Source organism: Curcuma longa, chromosome 4 (assembly GCF_044706935.1).
Source record: "Curcuma longa cultivar G26 ecotype Majalengka, Jawa Barat chromosome 4, ITB_CL_G26_1.1, whole genome shotgun sequence".
Lineage (NCBI taxonomy): Eukaryota > Viridiplantae > Streptophyta > Magnoliopsida > Zingiberales > Zingiberaceae > Curcuma > Curcuma longa.
The window spans coordinates 15,577,767-15,594,457 of record NC_133864.1 but is presented as its reverse complement, the minus strand read 5'-3'; the positions used below and the strand labels follow the sequence as shown (position 1 = coordinate 15,594,457).

General features: G+C 38.5%; 4 protein-coding genes across 4 annotated transcripts; 2 read left to right on the top strand and 2 right to left on the bottom strand.

Moving 5' to 3' along the window:
• Positions 1-828: 828 nt before the first annotated feature.
• Positions 829-1,935, bottom strand: LOC141826561 (putative xyloglucan endotransglucosylase/hydrolase protein 23). The gene is made up of 3 exons (XM_074713818.1): positions 1,678-1,935; positions 1,392-1,585; positions 829-1,313 (listed from the first exon to the last, which is right to left on the bottom strand). Exons 1-3 carry the CDS (start codon positions 1,933-1,935, stop codon positions 905-907), a joined length of 861 nt encoding a protein of 286 aa, XP_074569919.1. The 3' UTR covers positions 829-904.
• A 941-nt stretch (positions 1,936-2,876) lies between these two features.
• Positions 2,877-11,331, bottom strand: LOC141826560 (uncharacterized). The gene is made up of 14 exons (XM_074713817.1): positions 11,150-11,331; positions 10,822-11,065; positions 10,624-10,716; positions 10,377-10,467; positions 9,702-9,768; positions 8,845-8,885; positions 7,915-8,088; positions 7,609-7,707; positions 6,521-6,589; positions 5,518-5,668; positions 3,858-4,062; positions 3,615-3,751; positions 3,498-3,528; positions 2,877-3,188 (listed from the first exon to the last, which is right to left on the bottom strand). The coding sequence occupies exons 1-14, from the start codon at positions 11,324-11,326 to the stop codon at positions 3,010-3,012; spliced, it is 1,758 nt and encodes a 585-aa protein (XP_074569918.1). The 5' UTR covers positions 11,327-11,331; the 3' UTR covers positions 2,877-3,009.
• Positions 11,332-12,606: 1,275 nt separating this feature from the next.
• Positions 12,607-13,926, top strand: LOC141825980 (uncharacterized). Its single transcript, XM_074713246.1, has one exon. It carries the CDS (start codon positions 12,607-12,609, stop codon positions 13,924-13,926), a length of 1,320 nt encoding a protein of 439 aa, XP_074569347.1.
• Positions 13,927-14,212: 286 nt separating this feature from the next.
• Positions 14,213-16,374, top strand: LOC141827912 (uncharacterized). Its single transcript, XM_074715252.1, has 3 exons — positions 14,213-14,390; positions 14,488-14,661; positions 15,883-16,374. The coding sequence occupies exons 1-3, from the start codon at positions 14,263-14,265 to the stop codon at positions 16,121-16,123; spliced, it is 543 nt and encodes a 180-aa protein (XP_074571353.1). The 5' UTR covers positions 14,213-14,262; the 3' UTR covers positions 16,124-16,374.
• Positions 16,375-16,691: the final 317 nt, after the last annotated feature.

Sequence of the window (16,691 nt, the reverse complement as noted above, 5' to 3'; positions counted from 1 at the left end):
ATTTGCAAGAATTTTCTTTCAAATGGGGAACGCAATCAAAGGATGTAGGGCATCTGGATTGGCCGCCGTATGCACTTTCCGATTTATCTTGGTAGTCGGTGGGAAACTTCCGTGGGACCGGACCAGCCACCCTCAGGGATTGAGTCCATGAGACTGATTGGGATTTATCATTTTTTTAGGATAGCTACTTAAATATTAGGCATCTGAACTGGTCGCTGCGTGCACTTCTCGATTTACTCTGGTGGCTAGTGAGAAATTTCCATGAGACTAGATCGGTTACTCCTAGAGATAGTCAATGGGACTAATTGGGATTTATTATATTTTTTAAGAAAGCTACTTAATGCTCTCGAATATAGTTGAATTAGTTACGACGGAATAGAGTTATTGAAGTGGATAAGGATCGAATCTTGATAATGCTCTCTTCCATCACTGTCAACTTTAATTTCTTGATTTATTTTCTCACAGATGATGGTGAGATTGACCGTGTGAGACTGCTGAAATGATAGATTTCACTTTTGGTTAAAGAAATAAGAGAACTACTTAACACTAAATATGACATTTAAAAGCATCCTTTTCTTTTATAAAAAAAGGTTGAATTTGTCACTCCAATGATCCCATGATTATCTATGAAAGGGTACATAGAGAAATTGAAAGAGGATATTATTCACTGAGATTCAAACTATTGTCCTGTAATTAACTCAGTTATGTTTCGAGAGCCATTTAAAAGCATCCTTAACTTTTATCAACTGCTGGATAATATTGCAACATCTAAATACATCCTAGTAATTTATTGACAAGCAAACAACAATCAAGAACCCAACCCTGTTCTTAAACCTCTACCAAAACAAAACAGCTAGATAGATAGATAGAAAGAATCAGCCCGATCTTCCTCTGTTTCATCTCTTCATGCAATGGAGCATTCGGGAGGCAGTCCCTGAGGGAACCTCTTGAGGTCGCTGCAGTAGTTGTAGATCATGTAGTTCTTCTGCACCCACCTCATCCTCGCTTGCGCCGTCGAGTCCACCTCCTGGTTCCACCATCCGGAGCTCCTGTTGTTAGCCGCCATGGAAGCGCACGCGGAAGCGCCGCCGCCGGAAGCTCCAGCAACAGCACAGGCGTCGGCCTTGAAGCCTCTGTACGACGCCGTGAACGGCGCCTTCGACCAGTCGGTCTTGACGAGGCCGCCTCTGGTCGCCCACTCGTCGGCGTTCCAGAGGCTGGAGTAGATCCTCATGGGTTGGCTCTTGGGGAACGCGATGCCTCTAGATTCCAGGTTTCTGAAGTCTCTGATCGGCGTCCCGTCCGCCATGAAGCTGGACGGAAGAACCATATGAAATTAAACTAGTTAAAGTGTAGTAATTGAGTGTTTTTTTTTTTGTCTTAGTGCTCACAGAACATGTCTGGGGTTCCAAAGGATGGAGTAGTTGTGGAAATCGGCGGCGGGATCGAACCAGAGCTTGAACTGCATCTCCCTGTTGCCCTTCCCCTGCGTGAAGACGTTGGTGTGGAGAGTGTAAGGCTCGCCGCTGAGATTGCCCAGGAACTCAAAGTCGATCTCATCGTGCGTCGCTCCCTGAGAAGATAACTGCAAATTAACAAAACAAGCACCAGGATTATATTATATTATATTCATCATCTACAGGGGAAATGAATTGAAGGAAGCGAGTAAATGCGTACGTAGTAGGCGGCGACGGTGCCGGCAGAGTTGCCGGGAACAAGCTTGATTTGCATGTCCACCTTGCCGAAGAGATACTGGTTCTTGGACTGGAAGCCGGAGCCGGAGGCCTTGTCGAGCGACAGGGTGAGGAGGCGGCCGTCGTCGAGGACCTTGGCTCGGCCGCCGCCCCATGTGACGTCGAAGTCCTGGTAGAAGCTGCCGGCGGAGGCGACGATGACAAGCGAAGAAGCGAGGATTTGGAACACAAAGCTCTTCATCGCCGAGCAGTAGAATTGTGATGGAGAGCGACGAGTAGATGGGCTTATTTATAGCTAATGAATTTTCTATCGATTTTCTGAATAAATAGAAAAGCTTAAATGACATGTTTTCCCACAAATTTATTTTATAATATATCATTTTTTTTAATCATCTAGAATTGATTAATCCTTTGAATCGATTAATTCATCGTCTCAGTTAAAAAAAAAATCATTGATCATTAAAATAAATCAAAAAAATTCAGAATAAATAAAAAAATATAAATGACATGTCACTCCTATTAGAGGATTATTCTTTTATTAGAGGAAATTAATTTTATAATATATCATAATTAAGAATTGATCTATTGATATTTGATTAACTACTTTAGCAAAAGGTGAAATTCGTCATTCCAACTGACTTACTTGATCGATTTTACAATCATATGTGAAAAAGGTAAATTGAAAAGTTACAGTTGACTATGAGAGAAGAGGATATCACTTCGGTTTCATCGAGATTCAATCCATATCCATTTCAACAAATTTATCCCATCGTAATCAATTTAATTATGCCTTGAGAACATATATTTGATTAACTATGATAATGCTTCCATCGATTATCAAGATAAATCGAGAAATACGAATATCACTTCACTCCACAATCAGTATACCAATGGATCATTAACCAACTTTAACCAGCTTCGGCGGTTCAAAATCTAGCTGAATTTGACCGATAGCTTCGCAAGATATTAAGGTGGACCGGTGGTTGGCAAAGGTGGCCCAGAGAAGCGCCCCGGCGTCAGTGGCAGACCGGCCAGGTTACAGACGCATGAAGACAAGAGACGTACCATGACATCCAAAAGTTCCAGCTAGTGCTGCTGGAAACAGTCTAAATGTTGGCACCTCTAAAATATAAACTCAATACACATTTAACTAAATTGACAGTTCACAATGAGGTAAACTTTGGCAGAGAGATCGCAATTTTGAATAAGAACTGTCTCTAATTTCAGCTTTGGATTAGAATAGACATTATATGTTTGAATGAAAGAAGAGAAGCTGAGTAATTACATGGTGTGGTATTGTTAGACGAGAAAGCCCCTAGTCATCAAATAGATCTTCATTGTCATCACTGTCTTGTTCAAATATCTGGTACTCGCCGTCGCTGCCGTCGGCGCCTGGGGCTTTATCAGGTTGTTGATACTCGGTTCCTTTGTTAAATGGAAAAGCCCGCAAGAGCTCCTCCAAGTAAGCATTTGGTACTTCCTCTCCCATTTCATCTGTTACAATTCACAACATATAAAAATACACCACTACGATTTATATATTTGAATGAGAAACATCTAGTTTCAATTGCAGTTACAATTCTTCTAATAAGGATTGCTGACTGTTGAACATGCAAGTTTTAGAATCACAAATGACTTTTGATTTCTTCAGGATGAATAATCATGGAAACATTTAAATGGTATTTCACTCCTACTGCACAGAATTTTCTAAGTAGATTTTGGCAGGGGAAGATGATTAGTACAAGGTGTAGTGAATGGGAATTAGAAGTCAAAGACCTTTAGTCTTAAGGATAGAAGTGATACCATTATCAGGGAAGATGCCATCTTCACGTGCCTATAACCAGAAATGACAAACAGCAGATAATTAACATAATAAAAGATCAAAATCATAATTACATGGAAAAACCAAAGACAATATACCAGGGTTGGTGATTCATATCCATCGAGTTCTTCCTCCTCTTCTTCATCGTCAGTATAAATATTCTCCAGAGCATCCTGATTTGCATGCCCTTGATCATTCCGTTGGGTAGATCTCACCTCAGCCAAGCAATTAGTATCTGTAAGTAATAACATAGATTGCAATATTCCACCAGAAAATAAAGCATCTCTGCTATTGTAATGATCAGTTCAATAAGGCCTCAATATAATAAAAGGCAAGGAAACCTCTCTCTACAAGTTGATCCTCTTTTACAACTCGAGGCTTCTGTTGTTTGCTGAAAAGTCCATTCTTGCACTTTGCTATAAGTTCGTGTGTATAATTTATCAACTCTGCTGCTGCAGCTTTATTTGGACATAACGACAGGAACCTAAGACTAACATGTAATCTCAGGATTCTTAGAATTGCACCTAAAAACCAACCTGATGCATACTGCACAAAAACAAAACAAAAGAAAAAAACATTGTTTGAGATGACCAATAGAAAGTTTCTAGAAGCATTTTAGATGTTAAAATATGTCCTAGTGCAAACATGATATTTATTTTTACTGGGAAATAGTTATGAAAATGGACAAGATAGGATTAGGCACAAAGATATTGCTTACACCAAAAAAAAAAAAAGGCGCTTTGCAAGCACAAATGTTATAGGTAATTACAAGGTTTAAAATCTAATTCCAGGCAGTTCCCGCCTGGAATGAAAGTAGTCATGCAATCTGTGCTGACAAGCCAGTCACTCAAACGATGATTACGAGGAGGACGGGAAAGAAGAAGAGGAGAAAGAAGGTAAGGAGACCAAGAGGCTTAACCTATAGTAAAGAGTTGTCACTAGCACTGTAACATGAGTCGGGTACACAATATGACACTCGAGAAACATGAGTTGCTTATGTGAGTTAACGGTGGAGGAGGAAGCTAGGCGCGAAGTAGGGTTCAACATGGAGGGGTCACCTTGCAACTTCTCATGCTACACTAGTGGCGCGGGGGAGGAGTCACGTGGAGCTTCTCGTGGCACTATAAAGGAATGGTTTGGAGCTTCCCGAGTGAGCTTTCAGTTAGGATCTTGATGTAATGGACTATTCGATGAAGTCAGCTTCTCACAGAAGATGCCAATGAAGGAAGCATCTCATGATGAAGTCACTTAGGAAGCCATTAAGTTCCACTCGCATACCCGAACTTCATAGAATCCCACGTGCCAATCGACAGGGCAAAAGAGGAAGCTACATGCTTTTCCTTACTATATAAGGAGGCTTACATATGAGCTTTTAATAGTAGCACCGGATTAAAGTGAACAAAATATAAGTTATCATGCCAATTCAAAAGCTCCTATCATGTATACACAACTTTAAGACCTATAATTTAAATACCCACCTTAAATATAACTATTCCCTTGTTCATTCATTAATTTCTAAATTTACATTTCATATATTTAACCTTAGTTCTAATTAAATAAAAACCTTAGTTTCTGCGATTGTCTCCTTAATTGAAGTTTCAAACTTGTTCTAACTGGACTAAACCATACATAGACCATCATTTGCTAATCACATACACGAGGATTAATTCAAATCCGACTAGTAAGTTCATCAAATATAATGGAAGATAAGATCTTGAAACTAATCATTAATATAAATCTATCAGTTACATGATTCATCAGTTACACTCTGAAATCCTGATATTTATAGATAATAGTTACATGACAATATTTGTGTTCTGTAATGTTTTTACTAGATACACCTTTTGCAAATACAAGTTTTCTGTTGAAGAGGCTAGCATGAATTTTACTTGAACTCTAAAGGATTATCAAATTTGCACTCTCAAGAATAATTTAATAATGATCGTTAATGATTTATCCACAAACATTAACTTACAAAAAAAAACAGAGGACAGAACTTACTGTACAGGTTTTCTGCTGTGTAGGCTTTCTTATTTCTTGCTGAATATAGTCATCATCTAGTTCGGCGAGTTGCAAGCAAGTGAAAGTCTTAGAAGGCCATACTTGAAAGTGACAAAGTTCTTTCTGAGTCTGATTCGGTGCATGTTCAATCCTACCATATTAGAAAGTAGGGATTTTTTTTCACTAACCAACAAGAAGAAAAATCAACAACTTATCGAGGTATGCATTCAAATGCATATTTATCTTTACATGAATAAGTCATTGCTTTGACTGCTATGAAAAATAACCTAGATTGATGGGACAAGAGCATGGGGTATAAAACTAGCTTTGATTATTGCTTACTAGTTGTGGGATTTTACAAAGTTGAGATCTATTAGGAAACATCCTACAAGGCAATTTGAAAAGTATTGTACCAACCTAAATAATTTGTTAAAATTGACTTGGTAAACACTTCAGCTAGAAAGCTTGAAGCTGCTAGAATGTTCAATTAGATACACAAAGTTCAAGTAAGCTTTATCATAGAAAAAGTGTCCTTTCTAGCAGATATGAACTACTTAGCTACATACAAAGTTACTAATTGATATGATGGTAGTCTGATGATGATGAACAAACTTCATCCAAAAATTGCCTATTTCGAATAGTATTCATTCTAATTCACATCCTCATTTTCATGATTGATTATTCATTAGTTCGTCGAAAGACTAGAATGCTTCTGAAACAGAAGATGCTGTTTCAACAATGATTCAGTACTGAAATTTATGAAACTTTTTTACTTTCTACAATTATTTAAGGATGCTGCAAATTCAGGTTCCTCTCAAAATTAGAACAGCAGCTACCAATCTCCCAAAAATAAGAATATCCATGAATTATGGAGATTCCACTACCTTAACCACTGAACTAAGGAGATCTATCATGCTTCTCTCATGTAAAAGTAAAAGTAATATAATTGCAATCAAGCATAACAGTAGTTAGAGAAAATTCAGCATGGACGGATAAAACTCACTCAGCTGTTGAACTCACGATCTCAAAACGTCTTAATTGCAGAGGCACTCGAAAATCAACCTTCTGGAATCTGTTGAAAGCAATATTAGATAATGACAAATGAGAAAAATATCCAGCAGATGAACAAGAAAGGCATAAGAAAAATTCCAGAAGGAGAACAAAAATTGGATTTACAACAATGTTACTTTTCTAGATAACTAGATGCCCTTTGAAGTTCATTTAACAAATCCATATAAAGAAACAATCGCTTTGCAAGGATAAACACCACGACATTCACTAGACGAGTATCCATAAAAAAGGCATTTATCAAATACAAGGGCAAGTTCATGTGTATGACGAGTATTGCAATTTATCATTAATTCTTAGGACAATAAATGCACATCACATAATTCAGAAGATTCTGTAGACCGGATCAAAATATGAATTGAGAAGACAAGTTATGTACAGTCATGAAAATAGGAGAAAATGTAAATTGTCTTAATCATAATGAACAACAGCGAGGAAAAGGGCAGACTACAAATAATTAACAACAATCATGTAGTGTAACTGTAAGCAACAGCAGTTTAACTAATGACTTGACATCCAAACGGAAGGCTGTAACATGATACAAGAATTAAAATCAAGATCACGAGTTACCACTTGAGAGTCGTAGTTCAAAGATTAAGATATGTACAAGGATAAGAGTCAATGTAACATCACATGAAATGATAGCTAATAGCAAGTATAATACCAAAACCATATTAAAAGAAAGAACATGAGATTGAGAGGCATATCACAAAGCCTTGAAAAAAAAATTATTTCAATGCCAATCAGCCTACTGCACCATGCTTATGAATGACATGAATACACAAGGTTAAAAGTAGATACATGCTGTAATAGTAGTTATCGCATACGATATTTTTTGCCATACACAAACTGACAAGAATTTTTCAAATCTACATTTTCTGACAAGACAAGTAGTTGAGTAGTACAAAAGGTATATTATATGATGTTGAAGTTATCAGTTGGTTTACAGAACACACTATCAAGTATTTTGAATCCTCATTGAAAGAAAAAAGTATAAATTAAGGAAAAGGAAATGTTTCTTACATGCGCGACTCAGGATCAATGCGAGGATCATATCCTTTTCTGATCCAAAAACGTCCAAATGGTCCAGTAGAGAAGTAGTATCCAGCTCTAAAGAGAAGCCTGAGAAAATCAAGAAATCATGAACAAAATGCAAACATGTCATAATCATGTATCATTATGAAAATATAACAGCAAAATATAAAGCATTTTACACAATGAGCACAAAATAAACTGTAATTTTAAACTAAGCCATATGAGCATCATCTTGCCATCTCAATAATTCTAGTCTATCGTGAAGAATGTTTTAGAAAACAAGAAAAGAAGTACCTTTTCAGATGGTTTGCAGAAACCTGATGGCCATCATGCTGTAGGCGCTCATGAAGTGACCATCTAGGCCATATTGGTTTCTCTTTGAAAAGATTTGATACAGCAACCTGGCACTTCCATTCAATTGTGTCTTTTGAAATGTGATCTTCCCAGTTAAATAATTTAGGAATCTTTATGAACCTTAAGGATGACAAAGGAGAAAAGGAAAGAATGCAATGGAAATCATGGGAAGTATTTTGACTGTAACAAAATCCCCAACTTTGAAGAAATAGATCAAATAAAAGCAATAAGTTAGATGGTCTAAACATGTCCAATCACAGAAGCTAATTATCCTTAACTTCTGCTTTGGAATGTCAATATCCATATCACTATCCAGATGAATTAAAAGGTCTCTTGAGTTTCAGTTTAGAACCATATTTGTTATCAGATTTCATCTAGTGGCTTCATGAAGTTGAAAACCAACTAGAATTAAAGGAGTATTCTGTACACTCATGGTTTGGCAAATCGAGATCAGTATCCGGATTTGTACATTGAAGCATATCAAAGAAAATGGTACACTGGATATAGAAACTTATTCAAAGATGATTTCAAGCTGAAGAAACACCACATAAATAGGTAATCAAGAAGCTTTTGAGACTAAAGATAGATCAAGTACGCAGAAAACAATAATTCAAATAAGTAACCCTTACAAGCAGATTTATTGACTTCTTCTATAGGATGATCTGTCTTGCCTAGTCAAGAATCTATTCATCTAATACCAATGAGTAAAAAGAAATGCCTTTTGTTCATCAGAAACAACATGTAGGCTCAAACAAATGATTGCTAACAATTATTCTCAAGTAAAATTCAGTTTAATAGAAAACACAAGAAGATGAATTGCCATACAAGTTCCTATGTAATATTAAGAGGCAAATGTCCAAAAGGATATTTTCTATGTCAAAAGAGATTGCAAGACAGGGCTCAATGTCCATCTGCAAAAATAAGAAAACACATTTACTAACAAAGAGATATATGCATAAGGCATGGAAGATCAAAGTCAGACTGATCCGTGGGGTAAAAAAACCATGGAAAGTTACAATTTGGAAGATAACACCACAAAAGTATAAAACAAGCTTCAGTAAACCTATAGTAGAACATGTGATGTTTAAGAGAAACAATCAAAGATATATCAGAAAGGCTGTTCAAGGATTCATAAGCCATAACATGAAGTTTTTAATCAATTTGAAAGTCACATCAAGTTCAACAAAAACAACCAGAAAACATTTTTTTGCACCCTTTTGCTCAATCTCATGATTCTATATATTGTCATGAAAAGACAAAAAAGTATAGGATATTTTGTATATGTTGATTGTGGACTACTTGGCCCCCTTGACAACATTGTTGACAGCATTATGAAAAAATGAAAGAAGTTGCTTGCTATATCCCCACTGTTTAGGGTTTTCATTGCACTCCATTCAGAGCTGATGATTAGTGAAATTAAGCATGCACAAATTTATTATATCCTTCATGGAAAAGCTTTCTTATCAGGTATCACTGGACCTGAGAGTCAACACAATTAAGGAAGCCATAAGTCTAATTCAGACATGCTATATCGTTTCAATGGTCTTTTCTTATATGTCCTTATGGAGTGATGCATCATTGTGTATGAATGCTAATATCAATCATCAGGGATTTTGGCTTGCAAAAGTGAGATTTGCATGAATAATGACATGTGAATAGTCAATAATGATATGTATATGTATATAAACACCAAAAATACTTTGGCACTGAAATCCAATGGAAGGTACCTCCCACTTTTGTTCCATGACTCCCTTTTGAATGCTCTTGGAGAACAAATTTGCTGGTGGGTTAAGCCTGCATCATTATAGAGGTACATATAAGCAAGGATATCCAACTCCATAAATATATAAGCATTGGGCGCTAGAGATGCCATCAAGAAAAAAAAATTAGAATGAGATAGCATTAACCGCAAAAGAATTAGTTCTGGCATCAAATAGCATGTGAAGTAGTAGCAAGTCAATGGTTAAGATATACAGTATATACGAAATCAAAAGTGGTTCTTAAAGGAAAAACTGCAAGAATAAAACAAAAACAATAACATGAAGTTTCTACAAAAAAAAACAATTTATGTTCTTTTTTTAGCAAACCAAATGCCAGGTACAACATCATTAGGTGATGTTTACATGAATTTTGGTAAATCAAAAATAAATTTAAATACATGGAAAGTTATCCATCCATGTCCTTGACAACAAATTAACAACTATATGACATTAATATAGCTAAATCATGAAAGAAAACTGTAAGCCACAAAGAATGATAGAGCTACTTGCAACTTGTCCTAGTAGTCATATACAGAGAGCCTCATATGGGAAAGGAATTCAGAAATGAGGAAGCTTGCAAATAGTTCTTTGTCAGTTAAGAAAGAGGGTGAGTGATACATAATTACAAGAAGACCATCTTACACTATATTTTCTGGCCTGTCTTTCAGTGAGAATAGTGGCGGAACTAACATCATCACACCTGTTCCATCCATGTCAACAATACCATCCTGTTCTGTATAAAAAAAATGAATGGTCAACTACTAGACTATAGCAATTAGCAACCAAGAGTTAATTTGGAAAGAGGGAAAACGGTATCTAATTGTATGTACTCAGAGCATGGCCAAAATAATAATCATAAGTTAAATTCAAGAAAATCATTAAGCATTACCTAGTTCTGGTTCTTCATCAGACGTCCAAGGTCGCTTCTTTCCTCTTGCTTCAGCAGCATGAACGCTGATAACATACTGGTAATCTATCATTCCTGCAACACCACCCAGATATTAAGCATTTCCAGAACAAAAAAAAGAAGGAAATAAAACGTCCTTTCCAAAGACAAGTAAACGGCTGAGCTAGAGGAAAGACCCACCTTCAAAAGTATAAGCATGATTCACCCGTGAAACAATCTCTGCCGAAAGACTCTCTTCTCCCGGCAGTTCCACTGTGGGCCCCCCTTCTCCTGCTCCGCTGCAGTGCGACTGTTCCTCGCCCCTAGTTTTCCTGATCCTGAGGAGCAGGCTGGTCGATGCACGGATCTCGCCGAAGGTCGGGTGAGAGTAGGGGTCCTCGGGGCGAAATCGAACCTCCAAATTAGTATCTTCCGAGCTCCGCGCCTAATGGCAAGGAAAGCACATCTACAACCAGCGAGTATAGAAATGCAGACTGCTCGAGATCGAAGCTTTAAGCGAAATAAATACCTTAGCAATCTCGGCGAGACCACCAAGGGTCTCGATGGCGCGCTCGGTGGAGGAAGGGTATCCCGGGTAGTGTACAGCGAAGGCACTGGCCTCCGGAAGCACGCCGGAGACCGCGCCGTCTCGTATCACAGAAGAGGCGGAGGTCGAGGCGGAGGGCTTCCCCCGGTCGTCGCCCATGCGTCGATTCCGGAACTCAGAGTCGGAGGAGCACAACGCAACAGGGTTTTGGAGGGCCACGAAGGATGTTCGTTACGTAGCGGAAGAGATCGAGCGATCGAGATCGTCCGGAATAAATTTCACTTTTTCGGGAAATATTAGTTTGACAAAATCGCCCCCATAGTTTGTTTTTTAAAACAAAATACTCCTCCTAGAGTTTGTGAATGACCGTTTCACCCTTTATATTGTAATTCATTCTGTTCCGGATTATAAAAATCATTAACAAATCAGAATGGTAAATATTAAATATTATTTTAAAAAACTAATAATTAAAATGGCATAGAGTAGGGTGAGTAAAAATTCGATTAAATTAAATAAATTGATAGAATTTAAAATTTTAATTTATTTATTTTAAAATTTTAATTATTTTTTTTAAAAATAATTAATTCGATTAATTCATTTCAATTTTAATTTTAATATTTTTATTCAATTAAATTGAATTAACTGAATTAATTAAAATAAAAATATAATTTATAAATTTCTAAGTAAAGTAATTGATAAATTTTTTATAATATTTAAATAATTAATTATTTTGATTAATTTGATCAAAAATTAAATTAATAAATTTTTTATCGATTCGATTTCTTTAATTTTTATTTAAAAATTTGATCAATTCGATTAATTTAAAAAAATTCAGTTCAATTTTATTTTGATTAATTTAGTTCGACTTATTTTTATTTTAATTGAATAGTCGAAGCTACCCTTTATAATTTCTTTTTTTCCTTTTTTTTTAGTTTTTTAATTGTCCAGGAAAATTTAAAAAAAAATCCAAAGTTGACCCTGTAAGATCCTCTCGATCGTTGAACAAATGGCGTTGAAAACGTTGGAAACAGCCCGCCCGACTTTTTCTCTCCTCCCTCTCGCCCACAACAAAACTAACGAACAATCTGCGAATTAAAAATGGCCAGCGCCTGCTCCCCTTTCCGCTTCGAGGATCGTAGATTCATGATTGTTTCTCTCCAGGTGCAAAGATTATGATATTTCTCTAATTTATTGATTTTCTGATCGTTCTGTTTTCACTTTAGGAGGATTTTGATATATTTTGTGGGGGAAAACAGGGGAGATTTTGTGGAGAGATTCTTTTTCAAAGAATTGTTGATGATATATATTATCTTTTTTCCTTACTTTTTCTTTAATTTATTCTGATTGACTTGTTTGTTACGGAAAGTTTTCGATTGTTTGGGTTGCAAATCCAAGTAATTTTTCGGAATTAATTTCGATCCTACAGTGGTTAAGTTGGCATGGCTTCCTCAAGAGCAAGCACTCACCTGAAGGAGAAGACTTCGTCGATTTCATCATCTCAAACCAGTCCCGATGAGATTCGCCGGCGGCGGGCCGCCAAACCGTCGGTCTTGGGTTCGCCTCAGAGGGAGACGACTGTTACGCCGCAGCACAAGCCTTTAGTTCGATCCACCACCACCGACAGCGCCGCCAAAGTTGGGAGAAGCACCCCACAGCAAACACACAGCGCCGCAGCCGCAGCCGCCAACAAATCGCGTACGCCGGGTGGCGCGAGAAAGCCGGCGGAGAAGCTTCCGTCGCCGTCACGCCAACCTCTTAAGTCGCTGTCGACGACGAATGCGACCGCCAAAGACAAGGCGCCGAAACCTGCCACTTCCACCTCTTCGCGGGTCGTAGCGTCTTCAAAGCCAGGGAGCGTATCAGAGAAAGCGACCAGAGCTCCGAGGGCCGGCGTTGGCGGGGCTCAATCGACTGCGAAGGCGCGTAGTCCGGCGAGAAACGTCGTGGCTGAAAAAAAAGTGTCCAGAAGTTTGGCGGCCGACGCTGCCCGAAGGGCAGCATCAATTGAGGAGCCATCAGTTTCAAATGACTCAGATCATCTCGTCGCCACTTCCTCGGAAAGCCATGTCTCCGGTGAGAACAATGGCATCGTCGAGGGAAAAGCAAAGGAAGAAACACTCACTGAGACTAATGCAGCCATTGAAGAAGAAAACAGAAATTTAGAATCTCAACAACCAGAGCAGCACAGTTTACAAGAGCAAGATCTCGACGGAAACAGAGTTTTTGAGATTTCCGACGAGGAACCGCCAGCTTTTGAGAGCATCGAACCACCTCGCCGAGAATCACTTGCAAATGTAGGAGATGAAACAGAAGGCATGGATTTAACGATGCCTGAACCATTTACGGTCGATGTTGTGCTGGATAACAGAGGAGATGATGCAGAGGAGACTGGAAGCGACATATCTTCAACCGCAGAGTCAACTACGGAGAAGATTGAGGTCGAGGTAGATCAGGCCGGTAAGGCTCCAGCGCCGGCGCGGGCAGAGCCAAGGATGACGACGTTAGATGAGAATGGAGGGGAGGCGGCGCCGACGCTAATGGTGTTTAAGAAGTCGACGTTCTTGCAGGCGAAGAAGAAAGAGGAGAAAGTAAGCAATGACGTGATAGAGGAGACTCGGAGCAAATTGTTGGAGAAGAGGAAGAGCAAGGTGAGGGCTCTGGTGGGGGCATTCGAGACGGTCATATCGCTGCAGGATGAAGGTCAACTTAGTCAAAGCCAGAAGAGCACCTCCGGCGAAGAGCCACCGGAGTCAACTTAGAGATCAGTGTCGAGGTCTTCATCTTATCCGTATCTTTTTCCTCATTTCTTTTCTTCTTCTTCTTCTCTTTCTTTTCTTCTTTCTGCTTGTGTTGTGTATGCTTTGGATAGTTGAATTATTAAAAATAAAAAAAATCTTGTTTAAAATAAAAATAATAAATAAAAAATAAGGAAGGATTGAAATATTAGAGAATTCTGTCCCATCAAATTTCTTCTGGCCAATACACTTGCGCCAAGTGGCTGCTTCTCCATTAAACCCATGTACATTATCAGCGGCGAGAGTCCGAAATCTCCGGCCAAAGCAAGCAAGAACGCAGCAGCTCTCTATTCAAAGTCGATGGCTTTACTCTCGTCTCCTCGTACCTTCCTCACTGGAAGCCCACTCCCGCCTTTCCCCAACCACAAGAGGCTACACAGGACCCTTCTGGTGGCCTGCAGGTCTTCCATCGACGACGGCGCATCAAGGTTTGATTTTTACCGACAATTTTTATGGTGCTTCCTTGTAGATGCTTGGCAAATTGGATGTGAATCTTATTGTACTCCTTTTTCTTCTACTGAGCAGTGTGAAAAGCGAGGCGAAGTTGGCGAAACTGGCGATGGTCACATTAGCGGCTGGGATGCTTGCGCTCGGTAGTGTGGATCCGGCGGCGGCTGCGAAGTCTGGCGGCAGAGTTGGAGGCCAGGCCTTCCGATCTGCCGCTCCTAGGGTTTCCGGTCCGCGGATTAACAACTCAAGGTAATCGAATCGCAACTGATTAGTAAATCAACTTATTAAGTGATTTTTTTTATTTGCTTTGGCTAAATTGCAAGGTCTACCCCAGCAAAGAAGCCATTAGAGCTCCAATTTTTCTTGCACTAGTATTCGCACCATAGTCTATTCTGTCGCCCTGAGTTGCAAAAACTTTGACTAGATTCTTCAAGTATAGTCCACTTGGTATATTCTCTATTCTCCAGTTTGGTAGATTTAGGTTATGAACTACTAGCAGTGCTAGTACATCTTTGACTGTTCTCAGTCATTAGCATCTATAATTTATGTGCGAGTAAGCTCTTTTTTGAAGAGAAATTGAGGGGAACTTAGAAATTTTATTTATATACTAACTTTAATTGGTTTACAGTAAACTGCATTTACATGGAGTTTATGAGATGAACATATTTACTTATGAAATGAGAGACAAGAAAGAAATTGAAAACACCGAGTAAGTGACTGCAAGCTTGTTTCACAACTGCAGCTCGATTGAGTTCATGAATAGCTGTCTAGAAGAGGTAGGATGTTGCATAGCTTCAAAGATCCTGAGGTTCTGCACTCCTGAGAAGCCCTGTAAATGAGCTCTATCCATAAAGCTCAAAAGACTGAGAATTTCCCCACTTACCATTCTAGAACAATCACAATGACCCAGCAATAGTTTGGGATCGTTTCTTTAGATTTCCTGGTTAGGGGTCAAGATCACAAGTTATGGATGCTATGAGAATTACAGTTGGAACCAATGACAAATTAGCCCCAAAAGTTGTCTATTTTTTGCATACCATTTGGAAAATATCAGTATTTTCTCATCATCAATAAGTGGGTAGTCAACCAAGAGTGGCTTGATTTAGTGATAAGTAATTTAGATAGGTCCAGTGGATTTTCCACCAATATACAAAAGTATGAAACTGTATAACAGCACAACTGGGAGAGGTTTAACCTTGTTGCTTCCGCCCCAAATAGAGAATATGTAATGTAATGCGAGGGAACACCACAGTGATATCAAATTTGTATTTGTTCCGTAACTATAAGCTGCAATATGTGATTATTTCTTAGTACTTTTTGTGTTTCCATGGGCTTTACTTCATGTATCCTAGTACGTTGATATGGGTATCCACAGAGACTTTGTTGCAGAATAGACATCACCTTTGCTATTAACACAATGATACTACAACTAAAGGACCAGAAATGGCTGATGATGATGCTATTGTTCAGGACAAATATTTATGTCAACCCCCCAATCGCACCACCATTTTTTGGTGGGTATGGCTATGGTGCACCTTTTTACGGCGGATGGGGCTGGTCACCTTTCACATTCTTTGCGCCAGGGCCAGGCATTGCAGTAGGTGTGGGTGGTGGCTTTGACGTCTTCGTTGCATTTCTAGTGCTTGGTGCTGTTGCTGCTGCAATCCGAAGAGTTTTTGGGAGGAAGGATTATGAAGACGATGAGTATTGATGCCTTTGTCAAGTTGTGTAAGTAAATGTACACAAGGAAAAATTGCTTTAAAGCTGATATAGTTTCGGTGAATCTAATTGTATTATCTCAGATTTAAGTAGAGCAACTTGTTGTAACATAAACAACAAGCTCCTGTAATATTTACATTACCATGTACAGGTAAACTATGACTAAGCACTTAGATATTTCAGTATTTCATTTGTAGTATTTTTTTTATTCATACAAACAAATAAAGGAGTGGATTGAATGCTTCACTTATGGAGGCTCCTTCCCAGGGAGAGCAAAAGGATAAAAGAATTTGCACATCAGTCGTGGATCAACCATGTACAGGTTAGGCTTCATTGTACACTCAGTAGTTAGAGGCAGCAATCTCAGTATATTCTTTATGTAGCTTTCTGAGAATTATATTTTGCATTCCTAAACGTAAACAAGAACAATTAGACTAATCACCTCATCCTTTGAGGTGTGGTTTAGTTATTCATGCACCCTTTTCCCGCACCAGCCAGTAATCTGGACCACCCTTTTTCCAATTCTCTGTAGTAAACCATGGTAACTAGGCTGTACATAC

What these genes read in the sequence shown, in the direction of transcription:
- LOC141826561 (XM_074713818.1), bottom strand. Translation starts at nt 1,935, where the DNA reads ATGAAGAGCTTTGTGTTCCAAATCCTCGCTTCTTCGCTTGTCATCGTC. An exon ending in GCACCGTCGCCGCCTACTAC is followed by an intron (nt 1,586 to 1,677) that starts GTACGCATTTAC and finishes GTTAATTTGCAG; the next exon opens with TTATCTTCTCAGGGAGCGAC. An exon ending in TGGAACCCCAGACATGTTCT is followed by an intron (nt 1,314 to 1,391) that starts GTGAGCACTAAG and finishes TCTTCCGTCCAG; the next exon opens with CTTCATGGCGGACGGGACGC.
- LOC141826560 (XM_074713817.1), bottom strand. Translation starts at nt 11,326, where the DNA reads ATGGGCGACGACCGGGGGAAGCCCTCCGCCTCGACCTCCGCCTCTTCT. An exon ending in GACAGGCCAGAAAATATAGT is followed by an intron (nt 9,769 to 10,376) that starts GTAAGATGGTCT and finishes ATAATGATGCAG; the next exon opens with GCTTAACCCACCAGCAAATT. An exon ending in TCTGCAAACCATCTGAAAAG is followed by an intron (nt 7,708 to 7,914) that starts GTACTTCTTTTC and finishes TGATTTTCTCAG; the next exon opens with GCTTCTCTTTAGAGCTGGAT.
- LOC141825980 (XM_074713246.1), top strand. Translation starts at nt 12,607, where the DNA reads ATGGCTTCCTCAAGAGCAAGCACTCACCTGAAGGAGAAGACTTCGTCG.
- LOC141827912 (XM_074715252.1), top strand. Translation starts at nt 14,263, where the DNA reads ATGGCTTTACTCTCGTCTCCTCGTACCTTCCTCACTGGAAGCCCACTC. An exon ending in ATCGACGACGGCGCATCAAG is followed by an intron (nt 14,391 to 14,487) that starts GTTTGATTTTTA and finishes TCTACTGAGCAG; the next exon opens with TGTGAAAAGCGAGGCGAAGT. An exon ending in CCGCGGATTAACAACTCAAG is followed by an intron (nt 14,662 to 15,882) that starts GTAATCGAATCG and finishes GCTATTGTTCAG; the next exon opens with GACAAATATTTATGTCAACC.